The sequence below is a fragment of the Thermomyces dupontii genome, assembly GCF_041956625.1.
Source record: "Thermomyces dupontii strain NRRL 2155 unplaced genomic scaffold VTN31scaffold_4, whole genome shotgun sequence".
Classification (NCBI taxonomy): domain Eukaryota; kingdom Fungi; phylum Ascomycota; class Eurotiomycetes; order Eurotiales; family Trichocomaceae; genus Thermomyces; species Thermomyces dupontii.
This window is the reverse complement of record NW_027192310.1, coordinates 238,902-261,511: the sequence shown is the minus strand read 5'-3', so window position 1 is coordinate 261,511 and position 22,610 is coordinate 238,902. Positions and strand designations below refer to the sequence as shown.

The 22,610-nt window shown below is 51.6% G+C and overlaps 6 protein-coding genes across 6 annotated transcripts; 1 reads left to right on the top strand and 5 right to left on the bottom strand.

The window, feature by feature from the left end:
- Window positions 1–3,746: 3,746 nt before the first annotated feature.
- Window positions 3,747–5,931, bottom strand: VTN31DRAFT_4589 (uncharacterized protein; the record flags this gene model as incomplete). Its single annotated transcript, XM_069404993.1, has 7 exons — window positions 3,747–4,245; window positions 4,308–4,625; window positions 4,707–4,818; window positions 4,874–5,045; window positions 5,108–5,144; window positions 5,205–5,303; window positions 5,375–5,931. 7 exons carry the CDS (start codon window positions 5,929–5,931, stop codon window positions 3,747–3,749), a joined length of 1,794 nt encoding a protein of 597 aa, XP_069260102.1.
- A 2,387-nt stretch (window positions 5,932–8,318) lies between these two features.
- Window positions 8,319–9,386, bottom strand: VTN31DRAFT_4588 (uncharacterized protein; the record flags this gene model as incomplete). The annotated part of the gene is made up of 3 exons (XM_069404992.1): window positions 8,319–8,826; window positions 8,890–9,207; window positions 9,274–9,386. The coding sequence occupies 3 exons, from the start codon at window positions 9,384–9,386 to the stop codon at window positions 8,319–8,321; spliced, it is 939 nt and encodes a 312-aa protein (XP_069260101.1).
- Window positions 9,387–9,615: 229 nt separating this feature from the next.
- Window positions 9,616–10,389, bottom strand: VTN31DRAFT_4587 (uncharacterized protein; the record flags this gene model as incomplete). Its single annotated transcript, XM_069404991.1, has 3 exons — window positions 9,616–9,712; window positions 9,766–9,864; window positions 9,944–10,389. The coding sequence occupies 3 exons, from the start codon at window positions 10,387–10,389 to the stop codon at window positions 9,616–9,618; spliced, it is 642 nt and encodes a 213-aa protein (XP_069260100.1).
- Window positions 10,390–12,767: 2,378 nt separating this feature from the next.
- Window positions 12,768–14,015, bottom strand: VTN31DRAFT_4586 (uncharacterized protein; the record flags this gene model as incomplete). The annotated part of the gene is made up of 1 exon (XM_069404990.1): window positions 12,768–14,015. One exon carries the CDS (start codon window positions 14,013–14,015, stop codon window positions 12,768–12,770), a length of 1,248 nt encoding a protein of 415 aa, XP_069260099.1.
- A 1,614-nt stretch (window positions 14,016–15,629) lies between these two features.
- On the bottom strand, window positions 15,630–16,715 carry VTN31DRAFT_4585 (uncharacterized protein; the record flags this gene model as incomplete). Its single annotated transcript, XM_069404989.1, has 1 exon — window positions 15,630–16,715. One exon carries the CDS (start codon window positions 16,713–16,715, stop codon window positions 15,630–15,632), a length of 1,086 nt encoding a protein of 361 aa, XP_069260098.1.
- A 2,058-nt stretch (window positions 16,716–18,773) lies between these two features.
- VTN31DRAFT_4584 (uncharacterized protein) lies at window positions 18,774–22,331 on the top strand (the record flags this gene model as incomplete). Its single annotated transcript, XM_069404988.1, has 4 exons — window positions 18,774–19,103; window positions 19,161–19,511; window positions 19,568–21,909; window positions 21,971–22,331. 4 exons carry the CDS (start codon window positions 18,774–18,776, stop codon window positions 22,329–22,331), a joined length of 3,384 nt encoding a protein of 1,127 aa, XP_069260097.1.
- Window positions 22,332–22,610: the final 279 nt, after the last annotated feature.

The following is a 22,610-nucleotide window of genomic DNA, read 5'->3' as shown; positions in this document are numbered from 1 at the left end:
CCAACCGTCCCCCGCGACCCGATGTGCCACCCTGCTTACCTCCGCGGCCGGACTTCCACGAGAAGCGCAACCAGGCCCGGCAGAAGCTTGCCTCGCTGCAGCCTGGGCGCTTCCGCGATCTGGCCACTGATGTTTTGACGGAATTAGAGCGGCGGTTTCCACAATTTGCGCAAATGGATCCAATGGCCCCCCGCGGCCCGCCGCCGCCGAATGGCTTTCGGGGTTCGAGTGGTCATCCGCCAAATGGTTACCCGGGAGGTCCGCGTCCGGCGTCCCGAGGCCCTGGGGGCAGGGGTCCGCCGCCTCCGAACGGACGATTCCCACCACGGCAGCAGTCACTGAGCGGCGATCCCATGGCCATGAACGATGGAAATGCGCCTCTACCCAAATCGTTCCAAAGCAATACGATTGTGCCGAACAAGAGCACGATGGTTGACAAAGGCTGTTCTGTCGGCATTTGTGAACGCAAAGCGTCAGAATGGGCGGCCCAACTCGCCGAAGTCGATTCAAGACTCCATTGACACCGCCATCAAGGAGGTCGGTTTCAGCATTGTTCGCGACTACGCCATCGAAATCGCCATCCTCATCACAGGTGCGGCGTCGGGTGTCCAAGGAGGATTGCGCCAGTTCTGCTTTCTGGCGGCGTGGATTTTGTTCTTCGACTGCCTTCTTTTGTTCACGTTCTACACCACCATCCTCTACATCAAGTTGGAGATCACACGTATCCGGCGTCACGTCGCGCTGCGGAAGGCTCTGGAGGAGGATGGCGTGTCTCGCCGGGTGGCCGAGAACGTCGCCGATCGCAGCGACCCGCCTTTGGCCAGCTCGGACGAAAGTAAAAGCGGGAACCGGAGCTTATTGTCATTCTTTGGTGGCCATAACCAATGTCGATGTCGATGCACGTCGTGTATATTTCCTCCTGACGCTTGTGGAAGCCCAACGTCGGCCAGTCCCACACCCAGTACAACGTGTAAGGCTGGCCCGCCGGCAGATTCTCGGGCAGTGCAATGTCCTGCTGGCACCAAAGGTCGGCTCCCATCAGCTCGTCGGGTTCGTGGGGAAACAGCACCTGACGGGCCGTGGATATTGGACTATCGTTGATCTGATAGCATCGGCCGTCATCGAAACCCCGCGCCGACAACAACACTCCCCGACCATCCCCTCCGGTGCCGGAGCGGTTCCAGACTTTGTGTATGGCCAGGAGCGTGTCGTTCTCGCGAGGCTGCGTCGTCCCATAGACGTAGACGGTACCTCGGTTGGGCGGTTTGCCTGGCGGGTTATCGGGAAGCGTCACATGGCCATTTTCTTGATATCGCAAGGCGATCGCGGCCCCTGCAGGGGCGCGAAGTCTCGGACTGCCCTCTGTTTGATTGCGAGTTCGCTGCGTGGGCGAGCAAATGGGGGTGCTGGGCAGAATAATGTTGCTTCCCTGTTCGTTCGGAGGGATCAAATATGTCATCACCGGGTCTGAAAACCCTGGCGTGCCTCTGAGGACATTCCCGCGGGGGTATCCTGGTTGACCGACAAATGTTCCATTGGGACCGATGACCATCAACTGCTCAACCCACGAGTGCGCGCGGACTAGCGCGGAACACAGAGTCAATAGCGCGGCGGTAGTCCGTCTTCGAGTATCCTCCGAGGCCGAGTTCTCCAGAAATCTTCTAGTCTTTGTGAGGCTGCATCCCGTGAGTGGTGAAGATATCATTTCATTTTGATTTCACCAATACCGTAGGTGTCAACGCCGAAACGCCAGGATCGACACTTCAACAGGCACCATGACTATGATGTACATCATGATGTTAGCCCAATGGCACGAGGAGACGTCTTGGCCCTTGAATGAGATTTGAGTTTGTGTTTCTTAGATTAATGCTCTTTATGCGAAACAACTCCCTGTGCATAACGACTGTTCCGAGTTCCGAACCCAACACCATCAACCACCACATATGTACTTGACGATGCCTCGGGCAACGAGGGCAGTCATGTGACCTCTTTGCCCTATCGAGTCAGGCGAGGCTGCCCATCAACCTTTGATCTGAGAAGACCAGTAGTAATAAGCTTGTTGGAACAAAGAAAATTGCCCGGGGCGAAAGAGCCGCGAAGAGAGAGCGAGGATGGTTGCATCGGGCTCCCGGCCAACGAAACTGACACTGCCAGGGCACTAGGTAATCCCAATTAGAGAGCCGTGAAGTCGAAGGCAAACTGTGGCCGTTTACAACAGTCTGAAGAGCCATGCGAGTAAGAGTTATTTCATGATGACTAGGGAGTAAATCAGACGTTTGGCAGAGTAGACGTTTTTCTCGCAGAATTCAGACTCGCTAGAGCATCGGCCAGGGATCAAGAATACGTACCGCAGATGCTCCGGTGATCATCTGGAATACACGCACACTTAAAATAGCCACCTAACTCATGTGACTCATCACGTGCTCATAAACTTAGTGAAGACCATTAAGCACACATGCGGAACTGACAGAAGTCAGGTGTAGAGCGAAATGTTGGAGACCTTTTTTACTTTGCCACATGAAGCCTTGAGGGTGGAATTATGACATATTACCGTATTTTGGTTGACCGACATTATTTGGAATTCACGTGATAGTACAATTTTTGCCGCCGATCGGTCGGTCCTTCGGACCCTTCCACTCACTTCGTTCGTTTCAGGGCACGGAGTATGCTCGGAGTATGTATACTCCGTAGTTTGTTAACTCACCTAAAAATAGGTACTTAATACTGTAGTTAATTAAACCGTTAAAAGGTTAACCAAAGGATCTCTTGGCAGTTGGCAAAACATCCATATGTATCAAACGCAGGCTAGAGCATCCGGACTCCGTGTCATTGGCCAGAATATGTGAAAGTTCAATGACATGTTGCGGAGTTATTCGGTTCCTGTGTTGATTGTTCACTTGAACATCTACGTAGTTATGACACCCATGTCACAGTTTGAAAGTAGAAACTTTCAAAACTTCCCGCCAAGCCAGATTTGCGGTTCCACCAGCCCTAAAACCAACAGTCCTGGTTCATCCAACACTCCAACTGAGTGAACAACACGTCCAAGCAGTTGCTGTTTTCAACTCAGTTCGTATGGTTAGTTGTGAAAATTGGATAATTATACGGAGTAAATGTTTCAACAAATGATCTCGGCTTTATAAAGGTCCCATTCCCCGGTTTCCAGTCAGGACTTGGGACCTTTGCCGACTTCCCTGCATGGAAAACGGCCCCCAACTTTTCGACAGACACGGAAGATTATCAATCAGTCAGAATCTCATAACCGACTTGACATTGGTTGTTCGAATCTGAAACTACTCACCTTCAGTCCCCTGATTCCACTTACCTTCAATTCTCCGCTTTCCAGGTCGATCTCTTCCCTAAGGAGCGCAGAACTTACCAATCACTATGTCCGGATGGACATGTCAGCGCTCTGAATACTGCTGATCACCACGCTTGTGCGGCTGTGCCTGGCCGCTTTCAGTGCGGCTCCCTCGCCTTGGATATCCCCGGGGCCGTAGACCAGATGAATCCTCATGCTCTGAAGCAAAGTGCTTTCCCTCCATGGTGAATAATCATACAGTCTACTCCGTATTCGATCAAGAGAATGAACTTCAAAACAGACTTGGATGGCACGCTAGATGCGAAATAGTTGATAGATAAATAACAACTGAATATCAGTGCACGGTCATATCAAACTTCGTTGACATCATGTATCTACAAGGAATACATCAACGTCAATCCTGAGTATACAAGCATTAACATATTCATCCATCGCAAGGCCATGTTCTCTTCTTCAGCCGTTCAATATCAGGCCTTGCATCTTTGAATAGAGTTTCCCGAATGGCCGTGGTGGATTGCTCCCAATTCGGGCAAACTTGCATCTGAACCAAACCTGCCGAAATCTTCCTGGCTGCAAATTGCAATTTCCGTAGACCTTCTCCCTTGACCACAGTTGCATCTTCGGGTGGAGTCCAGTATTGCGCATGGTTGCCTTGCTCCCAGCCTTGGTATGCAGACGCCAGCATGCCACTCACATCGACATACTCGAAGCCTCTGTCTGTCTGGAGCTCGGCAACTTTAGGCGGCTGAATAAGCTCTGGCTTGATCGAGAGGTTGCGGTCCTCCCAGCTCCATTCCGAGGTGACCTTGACAACCATTGCATACCATTTCTTGCCGCCATGGCAGATGGGTACGAGGTCGTGATTACCCCACTCCTCGATGGGCTGTGGTTTTGCTCCGTCGGCGCATCCTTGACCAGTGTTACTGCATCCATCCACAGTCAGTATAACAACTGCCATAAGTGGTTGATCACAGAAGATACCCACATAAAGAACGGCCTGCTGAAGAAACTCATATTGGGGAGTTCTCCTTTGTTCTGGAACTTTGGATGCTCTTCCCAGGCCTTGGGAACCAAGGCTGCAATGACCATTTGTTTGATGTGGTCCAGATAGAGATCCATGTTTGCCCCAACTTTAACGTTGATATTCACAAAAGTCCCGTTACTGGACAGTTTCCAGAACACCATGCGACCCTTTTCGCTAAAAAGGTCATTGAAGTGCTTCTCTTGCATGTTGATCGCCTGATCGTAGACTTTGTTTAGGATATTCTTGAGCTTGTCATCGATCGTGTCTCCATCCACAGAACTGGAAACATGTTAGCATTACTGGGGATTAAGGAGAGAGATAATGCATCGGTCAATGTAGAGGCTGTTATGAAACACTTACTCCCCAAGATCAAACTTCGAATAGGGCATCGCTAACAAGCCCACTTCTGCAAAGGCGTCATGGAGGTGTTTATCCAGAGACTTGTCTGTCCTCAAACCAACAAGGCCCCTCACTGTAATGCACGATTAGTTATCATCTCGGTTCGCGAGCTTTGCGGGATAACTTACAGTCATTTGCAAACATGCCAGTAACGTAAAGACCAATTCGCTTTAGTGGATCAAGCATGGCCTTTTTGAAGGCATCATTGTTCTTATCAAGCTCAAAAAACTCCGTAAATCCCACTTGGTCACTGGCGTTTTTGCGTGCTGCATGGACAGAATCGAGGGCGTCTTTGAACATCTGAAATCGTGAGTCAGTAAGGGTATAGTCCATGATCTCATCCTCGACAACGGATAACTTACAGCATGGATATTCGAAATGGAATTCAGAATCAAGTGTCTGTTTTATCATCTTGTCAGCCAAGCAATTGTCTGAATTTCGTTCGTTTTTTAATCTTACCCGCAGGTGTACTTCGTGTCCGTGCATTGAAGATCAGGTTTATGGCATTCTTCCGTCGAACATTTCCAATCGTTAGCACCCAACTTGCCCGCCACGTATCTACGTCCCAGTGTAACGTTAGCAGATGAAGCACATCGAATGCAAGAGGTCAATATTCGGGGTCTCTGTACTCGAAATAGGGAAGATCCGTCTCATTTCGATGCATCCACCATTCATAGATCAACGCGCTGTGCATTTCATCGCAACCCAGGTCGGCCCAGGACTTGTCGGGGTGTTCCTTGAAGTTTTTAACCGCCAGATCATCGCAAGTTTTGCTCCATTTGTCTTCGACGAGTCCTGCCGAGAGTCCGCCTTCACCGTACAGGAGAAAGTCATCGGTCGCAGATTTCTTATTTTCATCCGGTGTTCCAGTCGAAGTCGGAGGCGATTGAGATTCTGAGCTCGCACTATGTGAAGAGGTAGCCGTAGAAGATGCCTGCGTTGAAGAAGTCTCCGAAATCGAAGCGCTAGAGCTGGAGACTTGTGGATTTGGAAGGGCGCTTATCAGCGCTAGGAAAGCGGTTAACAAAGTAAAGCTCGTCCGCATGTTGGCTGCTCGAACGACGCACTTCTTCCCAACAAAAGGTGTGTCTGTTTTCTTGCAACCACCACGGGCAGCCACTTGAAAACGATCGAGGGAAGACCGAGGAACCCGGGATCTGGGGATGTATTTATTCTTACATTCCATCTTTTCTCCAGAGTTCAGGGTCTGGGGCTGTCTCCAACATAAGAGTAACGTTGGAATATTCCAACTAATCAGAGCAACAAAGGTTTAGTTGGCGTGCCTCCAACATTGTCTTCCTGTTTCTGGGTCTTCACTAAACACTAACAAAAAACCGTGTGAATTCAGTGGCTGCAATGGGGGCGAAGGCTATCAGATTCTGGCATAGTTTACACATCCCAAACAGCCACGTGCACTTAAGGCCTATTGAAACATCAAGCTTAGAAGAAATTTCAAGAAGTTCAAATCAAAGTTCCGCAAAATGAGATTTTAAGATTTGCAGGTTCACAAGCCCAAGAACCAACCGTTTTGTCCATCCCAACACACCACCTGGACGACGCAGCAACATGTCCAATAAGTTGGTGTTTCATGAATTAGGTATATCGTACTCTAGCTTACACACCCCAACACCTGCTCAATGTTAACACCATTTCGTTCAGTGCCGCTGGTAGGTTTTAGTTACCATCAGATTTCAGACCACACAAAGTGCAGTACGTATTTCAGCTTCACATCGTCGTCGAGAGGGCTAGTTCAAGAAGTTTGATGCCGCACCAAGTGAACAAGCGAGTAGGAGGTAATAGTCTACTGAGTGAGCAGTACGGAGTATGTACTCCGTACTTAACCCATCATGATCGAATCGACGAAACTGGATGGTTAAGGTTATAGGGTTAGTTTTCTAGTGTTTGGAAATAATAGTCCGAGTGCGGAGTATACTGTACGATGATCGGTTTATAAAAGTCCCCGTCTTCCGGAAGGTACAGTAGCACTTTGTATTGTCAGGAGTCCGATCAGGGCATATACTCATGGCAGAATTCAAGGCCTGACGTCAAGAATTTGCATGTTAAGGGGAAACCGCCCCCAACATCGTGAGCGGCCATTGGTCCCGGAAATGGTCCACATTCAGCCCCTGTACGGAGTATTTCTTGGCACCAGGGAACTTAACTACATATGTACTTGACGATGCCTCGGGCAACGAGGGCAGTCATGTGACCTCTTTGCCCTATCGAGTCAGGCGAGGCTGCCCATCAACCTTTGATCTGAGAAGACCAGTAGTAATAAGCTTGTTGGAACAAAGAAAATTGCCCGGGGCGAAAGAGCCGCGAAGAGAGAGCGAGGATGGTTGCATCGGGCTCCCGGCCAACGAAACTGACACTGCCAGGGCACTAGGTAATCCCAATTAGAGAGCCGTGAAGTCGAAGGCAAACTGTGGCCGTTTACAACAGTCTGAAGAGCCATGCGAGTAAGAGTTATTTCATGATGACTAGGGAGTAAATCAGACGTTTGGCAGAGTAGACGTTTTTCTCGCAGAATTCAGACTCGCTAGAGCATCGGCCAGGGATCAAGAATACGTACCGCAGATGCTCCGGTGATCATCTGGAATACACTAAGGAGGTCCCTATCTCGAAAGCGACCTTGACATACAGCTCAAGATCCAAGTTGAAGCTTATATATTCGTCCCACACCCGATCAAACAAGAAAAACCATACTCGTGAAACACATGGCGCATCTTGATAAAGGTCAAACAGAGGTCCTCGATGACAACGAACCAAAACCGACAAGGCTCATGAAATTTCCATGAATGAGAATTGCCCCACTAACGATACGGGAAGCCTAGGACTCGTGGTACCGCATTCTGTGGCTGTGAGCGCTATAAGAAAGAAACAGCGTACATTGCCATTCCGGAAGAATGAGGCTCGTTGATTAGGCGATGCTTAGCCAGAGACGGGTACTGTACAGCGAACGGGGGAGCTCATGAACTTCAAGAAAAACTACTACTCTGCTGTGATGAGCAGTGATTTGTGCGTCCGTATCTGGCCATGTAGCTGGAATCCCTCTAGTCACCGACTTCGGTCCACAAAGGAGACACTTGCGGTATGATCGTAGTATGCTTCAGCCCATCTGTCGAGAGAACTGTTGGCAGCTTGCGTATGATTCCAACGCGGAAAGGAACACAGACCAAAAAAGCAAAGTGTCCAAAGACCGCTTCTGTCACCAAGTACTTTCTCAGAACCCATTCTCGTAAACTGCACAGCGAACTTGAGCCCCCTCTTGTGCGATTGTTCCTGGCGGTTTAGAAGTCTGTGCCGCTCCGCGTCTCAGAAATTTCCCCCGAACGAAATTACATCATACTCGAAAACAGCGGCAATTGAAGTTCACTACTGGACACCATGACAAATTTTGACAAAGAGAAAGAGATTCCTAGACAAACTTGGATGGTGGCCAAATCGGAATTCCCGATACACAGGCGGCAATTTGATACTAGTACCGAGTACACATTCATATCAGATTCATTCTTGACACGAATTTTGCACTACAGGCACATCAATCGTTAGTATCAACAAACATCATCTCACTCATGCACCGCAGGGCCATGCATTCTTCTTCAACCTTGTAATATCAGGTTTCTTCCCCTTGAAAATAGTTTGTCGAATGGATTCCATGGTCTCTTCCCAATTTGGGCAAACTTGCACCTGAACCAAACCCGCCGAGCCCGGCCCATCTGCGTATTGCAGTTCCTGGAGTTTATAATTATCATTCTTCTTGACCACGGTTGCATCCCCTGGCGGAGTCCAGTATTGCACGTGGTTACCTTTCTCCCAGCCTTGGTATGCAGATGACAGCAGGGCACTCAGTTCGACATACTCGAACCCCTTGACTGTATAGAGCTCAGGAACTTTCGGCGGTTGAATGAGCTCCGCCTTGGTTACCATCTCGCGTTCGTAAAAGTCAAATCTCGAAGTGACCTTGACGACCATGGCATGCCATTTCTTGTCATTGTAGCAGATTGCTTGGAAGTTGTGATCTCCCCATTCCGAGATTCTCTTTGGCTTTGATCCATCGTCACATGCTTGACCGGTGTTGCTGCATTTACCCATAGTCAGTTTGAGAATGATCTTGAAAGACGAATTTCAGAGGGGTTCTCACATGAAAAATGGCTTGCTGAAGATAACTATGTTAGGGGACTCGCCCTTGTTCCTGAACTTCGGATACTCTTCCCATGCCTTGGGAACGAAGGCTGCAATGACCATTTGCTTAATGATGTCGAGATAGAGATACATGTTTCCCTGAACTTGAGGGTTGATGTTCACAAAGGTCCCGTTACTGGACAGAGACCAGAGTGCCGCGCGACCTTTCTCGCTGAAAAGGTCCTTGAAATGCTTCTCTTGCATGGTGATCGCCTGGTCACAGACTTTGTTTAGAATATTCTTTAGCTTGTCATTAATTCCTTTTCCTTCCACGGTTCTGAAGATATATTATCAGTATCTGAACTAAGAACCGACATGCCAAAACAGGGTATGGAGCACGTACTTCCCGAGATCAAACTTCGAATGGGGCATCGCTAGTGAGCCCACCTCTGCAAAGGCGGCTTCGAGGTGCTTATCCAGTGATTTGTTTGTCCTCAACCCGACAACGCCCCTCATTATAATGCAAGATCAGTTACCATCACGTTTGACCGACTTTGCGTGGTAACAAACACTCTTCTGCAAACGCGCCAGCAGTATAAAGACCGATTCTCTTCAGAGGGCCAAGCATGGCATTTTCAAAGCCAGTGTTGTTCTTCTGGAGCCCAAAGAACTCGCTGAATTTCACCGTTTCTTCACTGGCGTTTTTACGTGCTGCTCGAATACCGTCGAGGCCATCTTTAAACATCTAAGATCGCAGGCCAGTAAGCATACAAATCCGTGATCGTATTCGCTGATGATGACTCACAGCATGGATATTTGAAATGGAATTCAAGATCAAGTGTCTATGGGAACCCTGTTAGCCAAGCGATTCTCACAGTATCGTTCGATATCTTACCCGCAGGTATATTTCGCCTCTGTGCATTTAAGATCTGATTTATGGCAATCTTCATTGGAACATTTGCAATCCTTAGCACCCAACTTGTCCGCCACGTATCTAAATACCAGGGTAGCGTTAGCAGCTGAAGCACATCGAATGCACACAGGCCAATATCTGGGGCTGGGGCTTTGCGTACTCGAGGTAAGAAAGATTCGTCTTATTACGATTGTTCCACCATTCCACATTCACCGCTGTAAACATCTCATTGCAACCTAGCGCCTGCCAGGATCTGTCCGGATGCTCCTTGAAGGTTTTAACCGCCGAGTCATCACAACCCTTACTCCATTTGTCCTCGACGAGACTTGCCGGCAATCCACCTTTTCCGTACAATGTGAAGTCATCAACCGGGGAATGTCCATCGTTTATAGTGTGCCTGTCCTGTCTCTTTGGGAGTTTTCTCAGAGATGGACTTGCGTTAGACCTTGCAGTTCTTGTTGGAGAGGTGTTCGATGAAGAAGACGAAGTATTCGATTCCTGGTCCGGTGTATTCTCTGACTTCCTGGAATCGTCACGTTCCGGATCTGGAAATGCGCTGACCAGCACTAGGACAATGGTCAGCAGCAAAATGAAGCTCACCCGCATGTTGGCTGCTCAGACGATGCACTTCCTTTCCCGACCAAAATGTGTGCCAGTTTAGGCAGCCTTCACGCGGAGACCCTGATGACGGCAGAGGGAGGATCTGGGACAGGGAGTATGATGATATATCTAAGTCTTCTAGTATCTCTTAACTCTTCTACAGAAGAGTACAGGCTTGGGGTCCGTTCCCAAGAGTGACATTGTAACTTCCAACTAATCTAGATCAATGACGATGTACGGAGCAATTGGTGAGCCTCCAACATCATCTCCAAATACCCATGCTTCTAGGTTTCGGTCAAAAACCAACAATCGACCACGAACTCACTGGTTAAACTGGGCGAGGGCTTTCAGAACTCTGGCGAGGTTCATAAAGTTGATTCATAAGGTGATACTACCCAAAACTGCTGAGGGATGGACGACGAGTGAACGACCTACTGACTGATCGGGTTAAAGATGTTGCTGATGCGCGTTTATTTGATCAGAGCCCTCAGAGGCCGCATGAAGGATCAATAGCGCCCGTCAAGGGACACATCCAATTTGCTGGAACGAAACAAACAGGCAGACGGCGTGCACAAACATGTTTGAACATCTTTGCATAATTCCTTGCATTGTACCTATGGATCGCACCTCCGCAAACCCCACCAAAGTTGTTGGATTGGAAGAACTCCTCGATGGAGAACCAGACCATCAAACATCGTAAAAACATGGCGTCTTCATCAATGCTCAAGAGAATCCTTCGAAGTACTCGTGCTGGAGGCGTTCCTGAACTTCAACTTGCTTATGCCTTGCTGAGAGAGCGGAAACTTGCAAATACTGAAAAGGAACTGAACTCCATCGCACATATCGGGTTCTATCTACAGCGACTGACCCTGGCACTTCAAACAAAACTCTGTTAGCTACAATGGTGCTTTCGGTTTCCGACGACTCAATATAGTACAGTAGCATTCTTCGAGTATCCTCCGAGGCCGAGTTCTCCAGAAATCTTCTAGTCTTTGTGAGGCTGCATCCCGTGAGTGGTGAAGATATCATTTCATTTTGATTTCACCAATACCGTAGGTGTCAACGCCGAAACGCCAGGATCGACACTTCAACAGGCACCATGACTATGATGTACATCATGATGTTAGCCCAATGGCACGAGGAGACGTCTTGGCCCTTGAATGAGATTTGAGTTTGTGTTTCTTAGATTAATGCTCTTTATGCGAAACAACTCCCTGTGCATAACGACTGTTCCGAGTTCCGAACCCAACACCATCAACCACCCTTAGTCGTACCAGTTGCCTAGATAGTAATACAAGCTCCGACAAACTGACACTGCAAGAAGACTTCGTTGTTTGGCAACTGCGCTGACATGGGTTCGAAGTTTCGAACAATCCATCGAGATTCGATACTACCAGTGCTACCTTCACGGTAAAAGTAGTACTATAGGTCTTCCTCAGCTGGTGGTTTGGGGGCCAGGGAAGTACTTATGGTTTGTTGAAACTTAACAGGGCTGGAGCGCTGAAAAGAGCAGAAACATGGCATATACGATGTGAGATGTATGACAGTATGACGCGCTTAATGTAAATAATCCATTCGAAGGCTAGGAAGACTGCGAAACAACATTCAACTTCTCTCAGAGCAGGAAGTGAGGAACTGAGTACTCCGTACTCCGTACAAATACTCCATAGAAATGTTAAAAAAAAGGACAGCCCAGGAATCGAACCAGGAGTTCCACGGAGTCTTTGTCGTGAACCTTTTGTCTGCCAATCATAGTTCTCTCGAATGCCATGACCGGCACAAGCCCGTGTCTGATGGAGTGTCGGCGACCGCCATGGATTGTCGGCAACTTGACGAGTAATTACATGCCGGAATGACTGCTTCACTGACGAGAACCAGAGCACAGTGACCGAGGTGGCCAAGGCACCGCGGTACAAAGTATTACTATACTATACATAACTATTCGACAGTAATATCATTATCGTCATCACTCAGGCCGCGTCTATCAGCCATCCATGCTCCAGCAACACAAAACTCCAAACCCACCGGGGGCAAGACAAAGCAGCATGCTGTACTTCATACATTGGGAAGAGGTCGATACGGTGTCATTCTTACACGGCAAGACTGCTCAGGATGGCTCCCTCACCAGGTCGGCGGCATCGGATTCGGGACAGCCTTTTCCCCACCGCGTGGAGGAATGGAAGCGGCGACTAAAAAAGATGGGAGGGAGAGCAATCCACGACGGCTTCCACCCTGCCTTGAGGGGAATGGAGGGTTAATCTAGGATGTCCCGAGCAGCGCGTGATGGGCGCGACGACGCGTGGATATCGACGGCAGCCTGGTCCGAACAGCATCGTCAGGACAGCGAGCGACAGCGCAACTGCGCGATTGCGTATTGTTGGGCGTCACGTAGCTTGGACACCGTTCTGTGACTGAGACTGGGACTTAGACTCGAACTGGGACTGCTGTGAGTCCTCTGGCGTGGTGTCTTTGTGCGACTCCTTGTCGTGACTGTCGCGCGCATCCGCTGAGCTTTCAGATAATGAAGGGACTGGATCACCAGCCTCGTGGGTCGCTATGGTCGCCTGCTCGGTGTCTGTGTCGGACTCGTCATCGTCGTTGTCCGGCTCCCCGTTCAAGGAATTCAAACCGCCTTCGATGTCGCGAACCAACCGCACGAACGATTCCGGGACCAGTCCGCTCTCCCCAGTCTCCGGATCTTCGGCTACCAGCCACCCTTGGCCGTGCCGGTATGACACCATGATGATTTGACCTTCGCGGAGTGGCAGCTCGTTCTCATGCTCGCGCTCGAAATCAAACAGGGCGACGGCCTTGCCATGCATCTCCTCGTCCGGAGATCCAGAAGGGTACGAAGCGTCCGGGTCTATGTCTTGGTCGCCATACTCGTAGCCCTCGTCGTAATACGACACACCTGGCTCACCCAGTTCCCCTGACTGATAATGCGAGTAGCGCGCTTCGTCGGCTCCATAGGTGACGTACTCCCCGCCCGGTCCATCGTCGAAAGCATTGTCATCGCGCACGTAGTATGTCTCGCTGCCATCGCCATTCAAGCTCACCAAGGTGCCCCGGTCGCTCTCGGGTCCCCCAAAATCGCTGGGGCTTGGGCTTCGTGCCCTCCCAATCGCATCCGCCGATTTGAGCTTTCGATGGCGGGCCGCCGCGGCAGAGCTGTGTAGTTCATCGTCCTCGCCGTAGTGCCATCCATCTCCGAAGCTCATTGCTGGAAGTTGCTGGGTCCCTTGAGGGTCTGATGTCCAGCTGGCAGCCCACGAGCTTCGAGAAACGTCCCATGCCGTCGTGTGGGAGTCAGACAATCGCCGGCCCTCACTCGCTGGAGTAGACACCCGCGACGGAGCGGGTAGCGGACCATAATGTAAGGGATGTGACGGAGGATACGCAAAGTCGCGCACTATGGCGTAAGGTAGGCTGGAATGGAAGGGAGGAAACACATGAGAACCAGGCCGCGATCGATGCTGAGAGACATGCGACGTGTTTGAATAGACGGAAAGACGATCTTTCGCGCTGGACGAGATGCGCCGCACTGTGGACAGCTTATTCGAGGGATCCGCGAGGGCCGACGGAGCTGTCGGGTTGGAAAGCCGGCGAGCTTGCGCTTTAGGGGACGAAGTCATGATTGCGACGGGGGGGAGCTAAAAAAGAGCCATGCTGGTCAATGAGGAGAGCTCGTGGCTAAGCTGCGACGCGAGGAAAACTTACATTGGCGAAGAGTGAACTTGCGGCGGGACTACAATCGCGAACAACGGGCAGCGCTCAGCACCGCATATTTGCTGTTTCACGATTTATGTTGGAGTTGAAACTCGACCCTGATTGCGAAGAGGAGAAGACAGGTCCCTTTGCCGGGGTGGCCCACAACGATCTCGGAGTTCGAGCCACAGCGGAGGCCTAGCAAATTGCGCCAACGTTCGCGAAACGATTTCGTGCGAGTCGAATCCAGAGGCTCTTCCAGGCCTAGTCAATCTTGATAATGGGCAAACCCACTCATGTCAAAAATGGAGGTGTCGGTGCAGACTCCGGGACGGCACCGGACAGTGAAGGCGTCGACAAGTCGACCGTCAACGGCAAAGGGGCAGAAGAAAAAAAAAAAAAAAAAAACGAAAAAACTGCCCAGGTGTTCTAGGCCCGGATTCAAGAAGCGGAGAATAAAATCGTGGATAAAGCCCGGACCGAGTTCAACGTCGAAGGATCGGGGAGAAACTGACTTTCTTCACAGACGTTTTTGGATTTCCAATCTGGCTAATTTTAGCAAGCGGTAAAGAGGGGTCGAACCCGGTCGTTGACTTTTTTTTTTGACGCTTCGGATTCTACAGAGAAATGAAGGACTGAAAAAACAGGAATTCAGGGAGGACAGTACGAGTAGTACATACTAAGCACTGCTAGGTCTACAATCGAATGACACATTGAGAATGATGATTCATGAAGACAAGAAACAAGGGCAGTTCGCGGGGACTCCCGCCGGGAGGGAAAGGATATATGTACAGTATGTACTATCCGGGCACTCCTATATCTGAAGCGAATTGTCTGTCGTATGGGAATAATGCGGTTTCAAGCCCCTGCGATGAACATGCCGATCTCAACGAGATGAAGGACCAGCAATGCCCATAACCTCATCAAGTACTGTTCATTACTGCACTCGGCCGTCGGCACTTACAGAATATCCCGACTATGAGTGGCCAGCCTTAATCGGCACGCCCACAAGCCTCCAGTGTCTCACGGAGCTTCCGCGGCAAAGGGAAATTCGCAGGGAGACAATGAGTGCAAAGCATGAAACGCCTGTCGCAGCTATACAGTGCGGTGTGCAGAAACGAAGCGGTTTTTGTGGACTGGTGACGGTTGGCGTGTTTCAAGATGATGCGCCGCTGCGGATTGCCCTCCTGGTCCCGCTTGGGGGGCAGTCTTGAATTCGTGACGTCCTGTCTTGGGCCGCTGGCAAAGGGGATCATCGAGTCGAAATGATCGCGACGGGCCGTGACGGACGGCTATCGACATTGCATTCCAGTTGCCTACAGGACGGGAAGAGGAACGACGGAACAGTAATACGTAGTACTAATGCATGCATTTGATACGAAGACATGTCTATCTAACTGCACGAGTCACGACCTAATACCAATGAATGCTGCTAGATCCTCAGGCAAACTCCCGTAATGCAAGTCGCTCAAAGATAACCCTATGCAGGCAAAAATAACGAATGCAAAACTAAACAAAAAACACCATCGCCATGCAGACTTTCATGTCCCTGTCCCACTGTCCCGGTCGCCCATGGGAATCCCGATCTTGAATGGGGTACCGGTGACGCACGCAGCCGTGCTGGATGCCTGAGTCAACAGGGTTGTTGGAGTCGACTGCCCGGTGGCGTTGGGGAATGGATACGGCGGAAAAAGCGGAGTGTAGCCTGGGCCGGTTACAGTCTTACGCCCGCGGCCGCCGTCGGCCGTCTTCTGATCGCGGAGTTCAGCAAGCTGCGACGGAATTGCGGCGTTGTTGAGGTTTTGGTTGGCCGCAACGTCCTCGCCGACGTTGAACCGCGTGTGCGAGACATCGCCATCGATGATGTCGATGTCGATGCACGTCGTGTATATTTCCTCCTGACGCTTGTGGAAGCCCAACGTCGGCCAGTCCCACACCCAGTACAACGTGTAAGGCTGGCCCGCCGGCAGATTCTCGGGCAGTGCAATGTCCTGCTGGCACCAAAGGTCGGCTCCCATCAGCTCGTCGGGTTCGTGGGGAAACAGCACCTGACGGGCCGTGGATATTGGACTATCGTTGATCTGATAGCATCGGCCGTCATCGAAACCCCGCGCCGACAACAACACTCCCCGACCATCCCCTCCGGTGCCGGAGCGGTTCCAGACTTTGTGTATGGCCAGGAGCGTGTCGTTCTCGCGAGGCTGCGTCGTCCCATAGACGTAGACGGTACCTCGGTTGGGCGGTTTGCCTGGCGGGTTATCGGGAAGCGTCACATGGCCATTTTCTTGATATCGCAAGGCGATCGCGGCCCCTGCAGGGGCGCGAAGTCTCGGACTGCCCTCTGTTTGATTGCGAGTTCGCTGCGTGGGCGAGCAAATGGGGGTGCTGGGCAGAATAATGTTGCTTCCCTGTTCGTTCGGAGGGATCAAATATGTCATCACCGGGTCTGAAAACCCTGGCGTGCCTCTGAGGACATTCCCGCGGGGGTATCCTGGTTGACCGACAAATGTTCCATTGGGACCGATGACCATCAACTGCTCAACCCACGAGTGCGCGCGGACTAGCGCGGAACACAGAGTCAATAGCGCGGCGGTAGTCCGAATGATCGGCCCGACGATGCGCGGCATCGCGTCTGAACGGAAGGGAAGGACTCGCAGAAGGAGAAAGGGGAGAGGATCCGGCCAGCGGATCAATATCTCGGATCGTTTCGATGATCCCTATCAAGGAGCGTTGGTGTAGAAGCCAGTCTGATGGTAGAAAGGCTGACGAAGATGGAGATATGTACAGCTTCCAGCCCATCTCAACGGCCATAATGATATCTTGAGTCAAGAACAATAGGTATCATTGTGGTCAATAGGCACCATTGTGGTGATGACTGATCAGCCCGATTGAAGGTGATTCACATGTCACGCAGAGATAGCGAGCAGTCATTGTGAGCTGCAATTGATATTCCTCCATGAAGATGGTAATAATTGAAGAATATCAGGCGGATCATGATGCTGTCTGAAGTTCTGCCCCAATAGTCCAGTCGCAGATGTGCAGCCAAAGACCAAGACGATTGGCTCACGATGCTGGATGTGTTTGAAAGGATGGTTTCCACGACCTTTTCAATAGAATCGATAGTCACTGCAATCATTCTTGGATCTTGGGCATTCGTCTCTGAGTGCTGTGACCAGCCGAGTTTCGAATCAATCTTCCATCAGTTTGGAACGTGAATAACATGTGCCTGCAGTCCGGCATCGAGGTGAGATGACAGGCTCCCAGCTCAATGCTGCTGTACAATGACGTGAGACTCATCTCTGCTTTGCTCCAGGTTGATCCCTCGCGCCTTTCTGCAGGGATCCCATAGGCTGAGCGGGCCAAATAGTGGCTAGGATCCGAACTGCTGGCGATTGGATGCGAGATCATTCCAGGATTCCTTGGCTATAAGACTTGTTATTCGGAAGCGCCTGCAGCAGATACCTTGTTTCACGGGATGTCAATCTCTATTTTTGATGGCGAATCACTTGGATGACGCCGTGCTGGGGTTGTGGTGCTAATCGCATTATTATCCAGGTACCTAGGTAGTAGTACTCCGTAGGTAGGTAAGTATTTACCTAGGTAGATAACCAGCTCCTCTCAGAACACAATATTGAGTCCGCTGAGTCGCTTACACTGATGGATCCGATATCTCTGTGTAATTAACCTACTGGAATTTCTCATGCGTCTCCCTCTAATCCATACTACTTCATACTACTTACTCGTACACTGCCAGAAGTATGCCACCTGTCTAAGTACGGAGTACTCCGTAATAGTAGGCAGCAGGATTAAGCCCGGCCTTCTGTCTTCCAGGATATGTATCAGGACAATGGGAACCTGATGGATCGTCCTGACAGGACTCCATCGTCCAACTCACTTGCTGGGCAAAGATCAACGTGAATGACGGCTTCATGGAACCTGGAGGCCTCGGAGTCCGTCGGCCTCGGAGGCCAAACTCCGCACACACCAAGGAGCGGTGTCAGCAAGCCAGTTGACTCGTGGATCGTGATGATACGCCGCTGATTACGTAGGCCAGAGGACCATGCTTAGTCATCCCCAACCGCGATTCGGAGATTCCCCAGCAAACATGACCTGGCTCGCATCCCCGTCCCTGCTTTTGTACTCCAAAACCCTTCGGTACTTATCGTATTGCCGACAACCCTCCAAACTGGCCTTCCTTCAAGGGAGGTCCATTGTGACTGCCTCGATTCGATAGATTTCATTCTGTTCAATCATTCTCCACTCCATTTTTCTGCACACGGTTTTGCTTCGTCCAATTCCAATCCGTCGTCTCTTCGCCCTGATCCGCGCTCCACGCACAATCTGCACCGGCAAGTCAAAGATCAACGCAAACGTACTGCTCGCGATACATAGTCTCCGAACCGCCAATCCGCGTGGATTTCGCGCCAATTGCATACTGGGAGTGTGCTGCAGTTTGCTGGGAGTCCCTGCAGTACCCCCCAACTGAGTCAACTGCTCTCAAATTTCAGATCCCTGACAAGCCATAACGTCATCCACGTCACCCAGTGGGTTTCATGGTGGTCGACTACTGAGGTAGATAGCGCGCATCCATCTTCTTTTCAGCGCTACAACTTTTCCTGTTCTATATACCGTTCCGGTGACTGTTGACCGTCGTGATTCTCTGAGAGTCGCCACTCTCCCGACTGATGGCGGTCTCTCTCCTCCCCCGGAGGTTCCGACCTCCCCAGGACCCGGACGCGGAGCCAGGCTGGTTCAAGCGGCAGGTGACTTCGGTGCTGCAGACGGTGTCGCGCCGTGCCTGCGCCCATCCAATTCACCTCGCCGCCATCGCTGCGGTCGCTAGTACGGCCTATGTTGGCCTCCTGGAGGGGAGTATTTCCGATGCCTTCCAAACCCCTGGCGCCGTGCAGTTCGACCCGACTTCAGTGCTGTCGGGCAGCCGGAATTTGCGCCTGGGCGCGCAGACCTCCTGGCGCTGGCAGCTGGAGGATGATGTCGTCCCCAACCCGCGTGAGGTAAGAGAATCTTGAATTTCAGGTCCTCCGCACCAATCTTACCGTGCACAAATGTAGGCGACTCAGCATCTAGCATTGGCAACCCTCCTCTTTCCCGGCTCGTCCGGCTCCTCCGCCCCGCTGCACAGCGAAATCGCCGTTCCTGAGAACATCTCGGCCCACTCGGTCCCTCATACTACGAATCTTTGGGGTAGTCTGTCGCAAGAATCCTCTGTCGCGTTCACCGTCCCGTTTGACTCCCTGCCAGATTTCCTCTCTGTCATCAAGGAAATCCCAGCAGCTGCACCGGAGGACGAGAAAGCTCCGCAGGCAAAATGGGTCATGAAGGCAGCCCGTGGCGTGGGCTCGCGGGGCGCTGTGAAGTCTTGGGTCACCGACGCGTGGACTTCGTTTGTCGATCTTATCAAGGTAAGCTTATCAACATTCCTCGACTGTTCTAGCGGAGTGTCTCTAACTCGACACAGCATGCCGAAACGATCGACATCGTGATCATGGCTTTGGGCTACCTCTCTATGTACCTGACATTTGTATCGCTCTTTTTTTCCATGAGGCGCTTGGGCTCACGGATCTGGTTGTTCACATCCGTGCTCTTTTCGAGCCTTTTTGCTTTCCTGTTTGCCCTTCTTGTCACCACGAAGTTGGGCGTCCCGATCAACATGCGCCTGTTGTCCGAGGGCACCCCGTTCTTGGTGGTGACGGTTGGATTCGAGAAGCAGACGCTCCTGACAAAGGCTGTTCTGTCGGCATTTGTGAACGCAAAGCGTCAGAATGGGCGGCCCAACTCGCCGAAGTCGATTCAAGACTCCATTGACACCGCCATCAAGGAGGTCGGTTTCAGCATTGTTCGCGACTACGCCATCGAAATCGCCATCCTCATCACAGGTGCGGCGTCGGGTGTCCAAGGAGGATTGCGCCAGTTCTGCTTTCTGGCGGCGTGGATTTTGTTCTTCGACTGCCTTCTTTTGTTCACGTTCTACACCACCATCCTCTACATCAAGTTGGAGATCACACGTATCCGGCGTCACGTCGCGCTGCGGAAGGCTCTGGAGGAGGATGGCGTGTCTCGCCGGGTGGCCGAGAACGTCGCCGATCGCAGCGACCCGCCTTTGGCCAGCTCGGACGAAAGTAAAAGCGGGAACCGGAGCTTATTGTCATTCTTTGGTGGCCATAACCAGCCGGGATCCGTGTACAAGTTCAAGTGGCTCATGGTCGGTGGCTTTGTCCTGGTGAACCTCATCAACCTCGGCTCGATTTCCTTCCGCAAATCCAGCCAAGGAGAGAGCTTTGGCGCCATGTCGAGAATCTCCAATTTTCTCGCGCCAACTCCGATCGACCCGTTCAAGGTCGCCGAGAATGGCCTTGATGCCGTCTATGTGGCGGCCAAAAGCAGTCAATTGGAGACCTACGTCACCGTCCTGGCGCCCATCAAGTACAGATTGGAGCAGACTTCGGGCCTTTACGCCCATGCCGCTGGCAATACCGGCTTTGACATCGAATATACGGATCAACTCCTGGATGTCGTGGGCGGCCGGATGCTGGAGAGCTTGCTCAAGTCCGTTGAGGACCCCTTGGTCAGCAAATGGATCATTGCATGCCTCACACTAAGCATCGTTCTGAACGGTTATCTGTTCAACGCGGCGCGATGGAGCGTCCATCAAGCCGATGCTTCTCCTGCCGAGACGAAGCCACCAGCCGAGGAACGTCCCAAGGTCGCGGTAGAATATAAAAATGACGGCGTGGAGCGGACCTTGCAGGAGGCGGAAGCGATGGTCAAAGAGAAAAAGGCTTCGCTCCTGAATGACGAAGAGCTGATCGAGCTCGCTCTCCGAGGGAAGATTCCGGGCTATGCGCTTGAGAAGTCCATGGAGGACCAACCGATCATGAGCCGACGGGAGGCATTTGAGCGGGCTGTCAAGATCCGCCGAGCTGTCGTGGCTCGCACGCCGGCCACTTCCGCCCTGACTGCTTCCCTGGAGACGTCGTTGCTGCCATACAAGGACTACAATTACACGTTGGTCCACGGTGCCTGCTGTGAGAACGTGATTGGTTACCTTCCTCTCCCACTTGGTGTGGCTGGTCCGTTGACCATTGACGGGCAAAACTATTTTATCCCCATGGCTACCACGGAGGGCGTGCTAGTGGCCAGCACTAGCCGCGGCGCCAAGGCGATCAATGCCGGCGGTGGTGCAGTGACAGTAGTTACTGGTGATGGGATGACGCGCGGTCCATGTGTCTCGTTCCCGTCTCTTGCCCGTGCTGCCGAGGCAAAAAACTGGATCGACTCGGAAGCCGGCTCGTCGATCCTCCGCGAGGCGTTCAACTCGACCAGCCGCTTTGCCCGGCTTCAGCAGTTGAAGACGACCCTGGCCGGAACGTATCTGTACATTCGATTCAAGACGACGACCGGGGATGCCATGGGCATGAACATGATTTCCAAGGGCGTGGAGAAGGCCCTCGCGGTCATGGCCAATGAGAGTGGTTTTGACGATATGAAGATTATCTCGCTGTCGGGCAATTACTGCGTGGACAAGAAGGCGGCGGCGATCAACTGGATCGACGGCCGTGGCAAGTCCGTCGTTGCGGAGGCGATTGTTCCGGGCGATGTGGTGAAATCGGTGCTCAAGAGTGACGTTGACTCCCTGGTGGAGCTCAACACGAGCAAGAATCTGATCGGTAGCGCCATGGCTGGCAGTGTTGGTGGATTCAACGCCCACGCATCCAACATTGTCACGGCCATTTTCATCGCGACTGGACAGGATCCTGCGCAGAATGTGGAGAGTAGCAACTGCATTACGATTATGAAGAAGTGAGTCCCCGTTTGTTTCTGGATGCTCGGAATTTGATGAAATACTGACCAGCGCGCGTAGGGTTGAAGGTAATCTGCACATTTCGGTGTCGATGCCGTCGATTGAGGTGGGCACGGTTGGTGGCGGTACGATTCTAGAGGCGCAGTCGGCGGTGTTGGAGATGCTCGGCGTCCGAGGCCCGCATCCCAGCAACCCCGGCGAGAACGCGCGGCAGCTGGCGCGCATTGTCGCCGCCTCCGTGCTTGCGGGAGAGCTCAGTCTGTGTGCTGCTCTGGCGGCTGGCCACCTTGTGAAGGCACACATGGCGCACAACCGCAGCAATGCGTCGAGTGCTGTGCCGACTCGCTCGACCACGCCTGTGTCGGCGGCCGTGGGTGCCGCGCGCAGCAATGTTCATCTATCGATGACGTCCGCCAAGTAACGATTGTGGGCATGACGAATCTGACGAGGAGAGACATGGCTCGACGGAGGACTATTGAATATTCATCATGGTCATGGTGTGAGAACGGTATTTTATTCTCTTAATAATCATCTCGCAGAACAGACAGAAGAAAAATGATCCGAGGCGGATGCCAACATTTCGACCATCTGCCTGGAGGGTGTTTCATTGGGTGTGTATGTGTACATAGATGACTGATCCTGTATCAATATGAAGAGCGGCCGCCGCAGCGACACTATTAATCATTGATATGTTATTCAG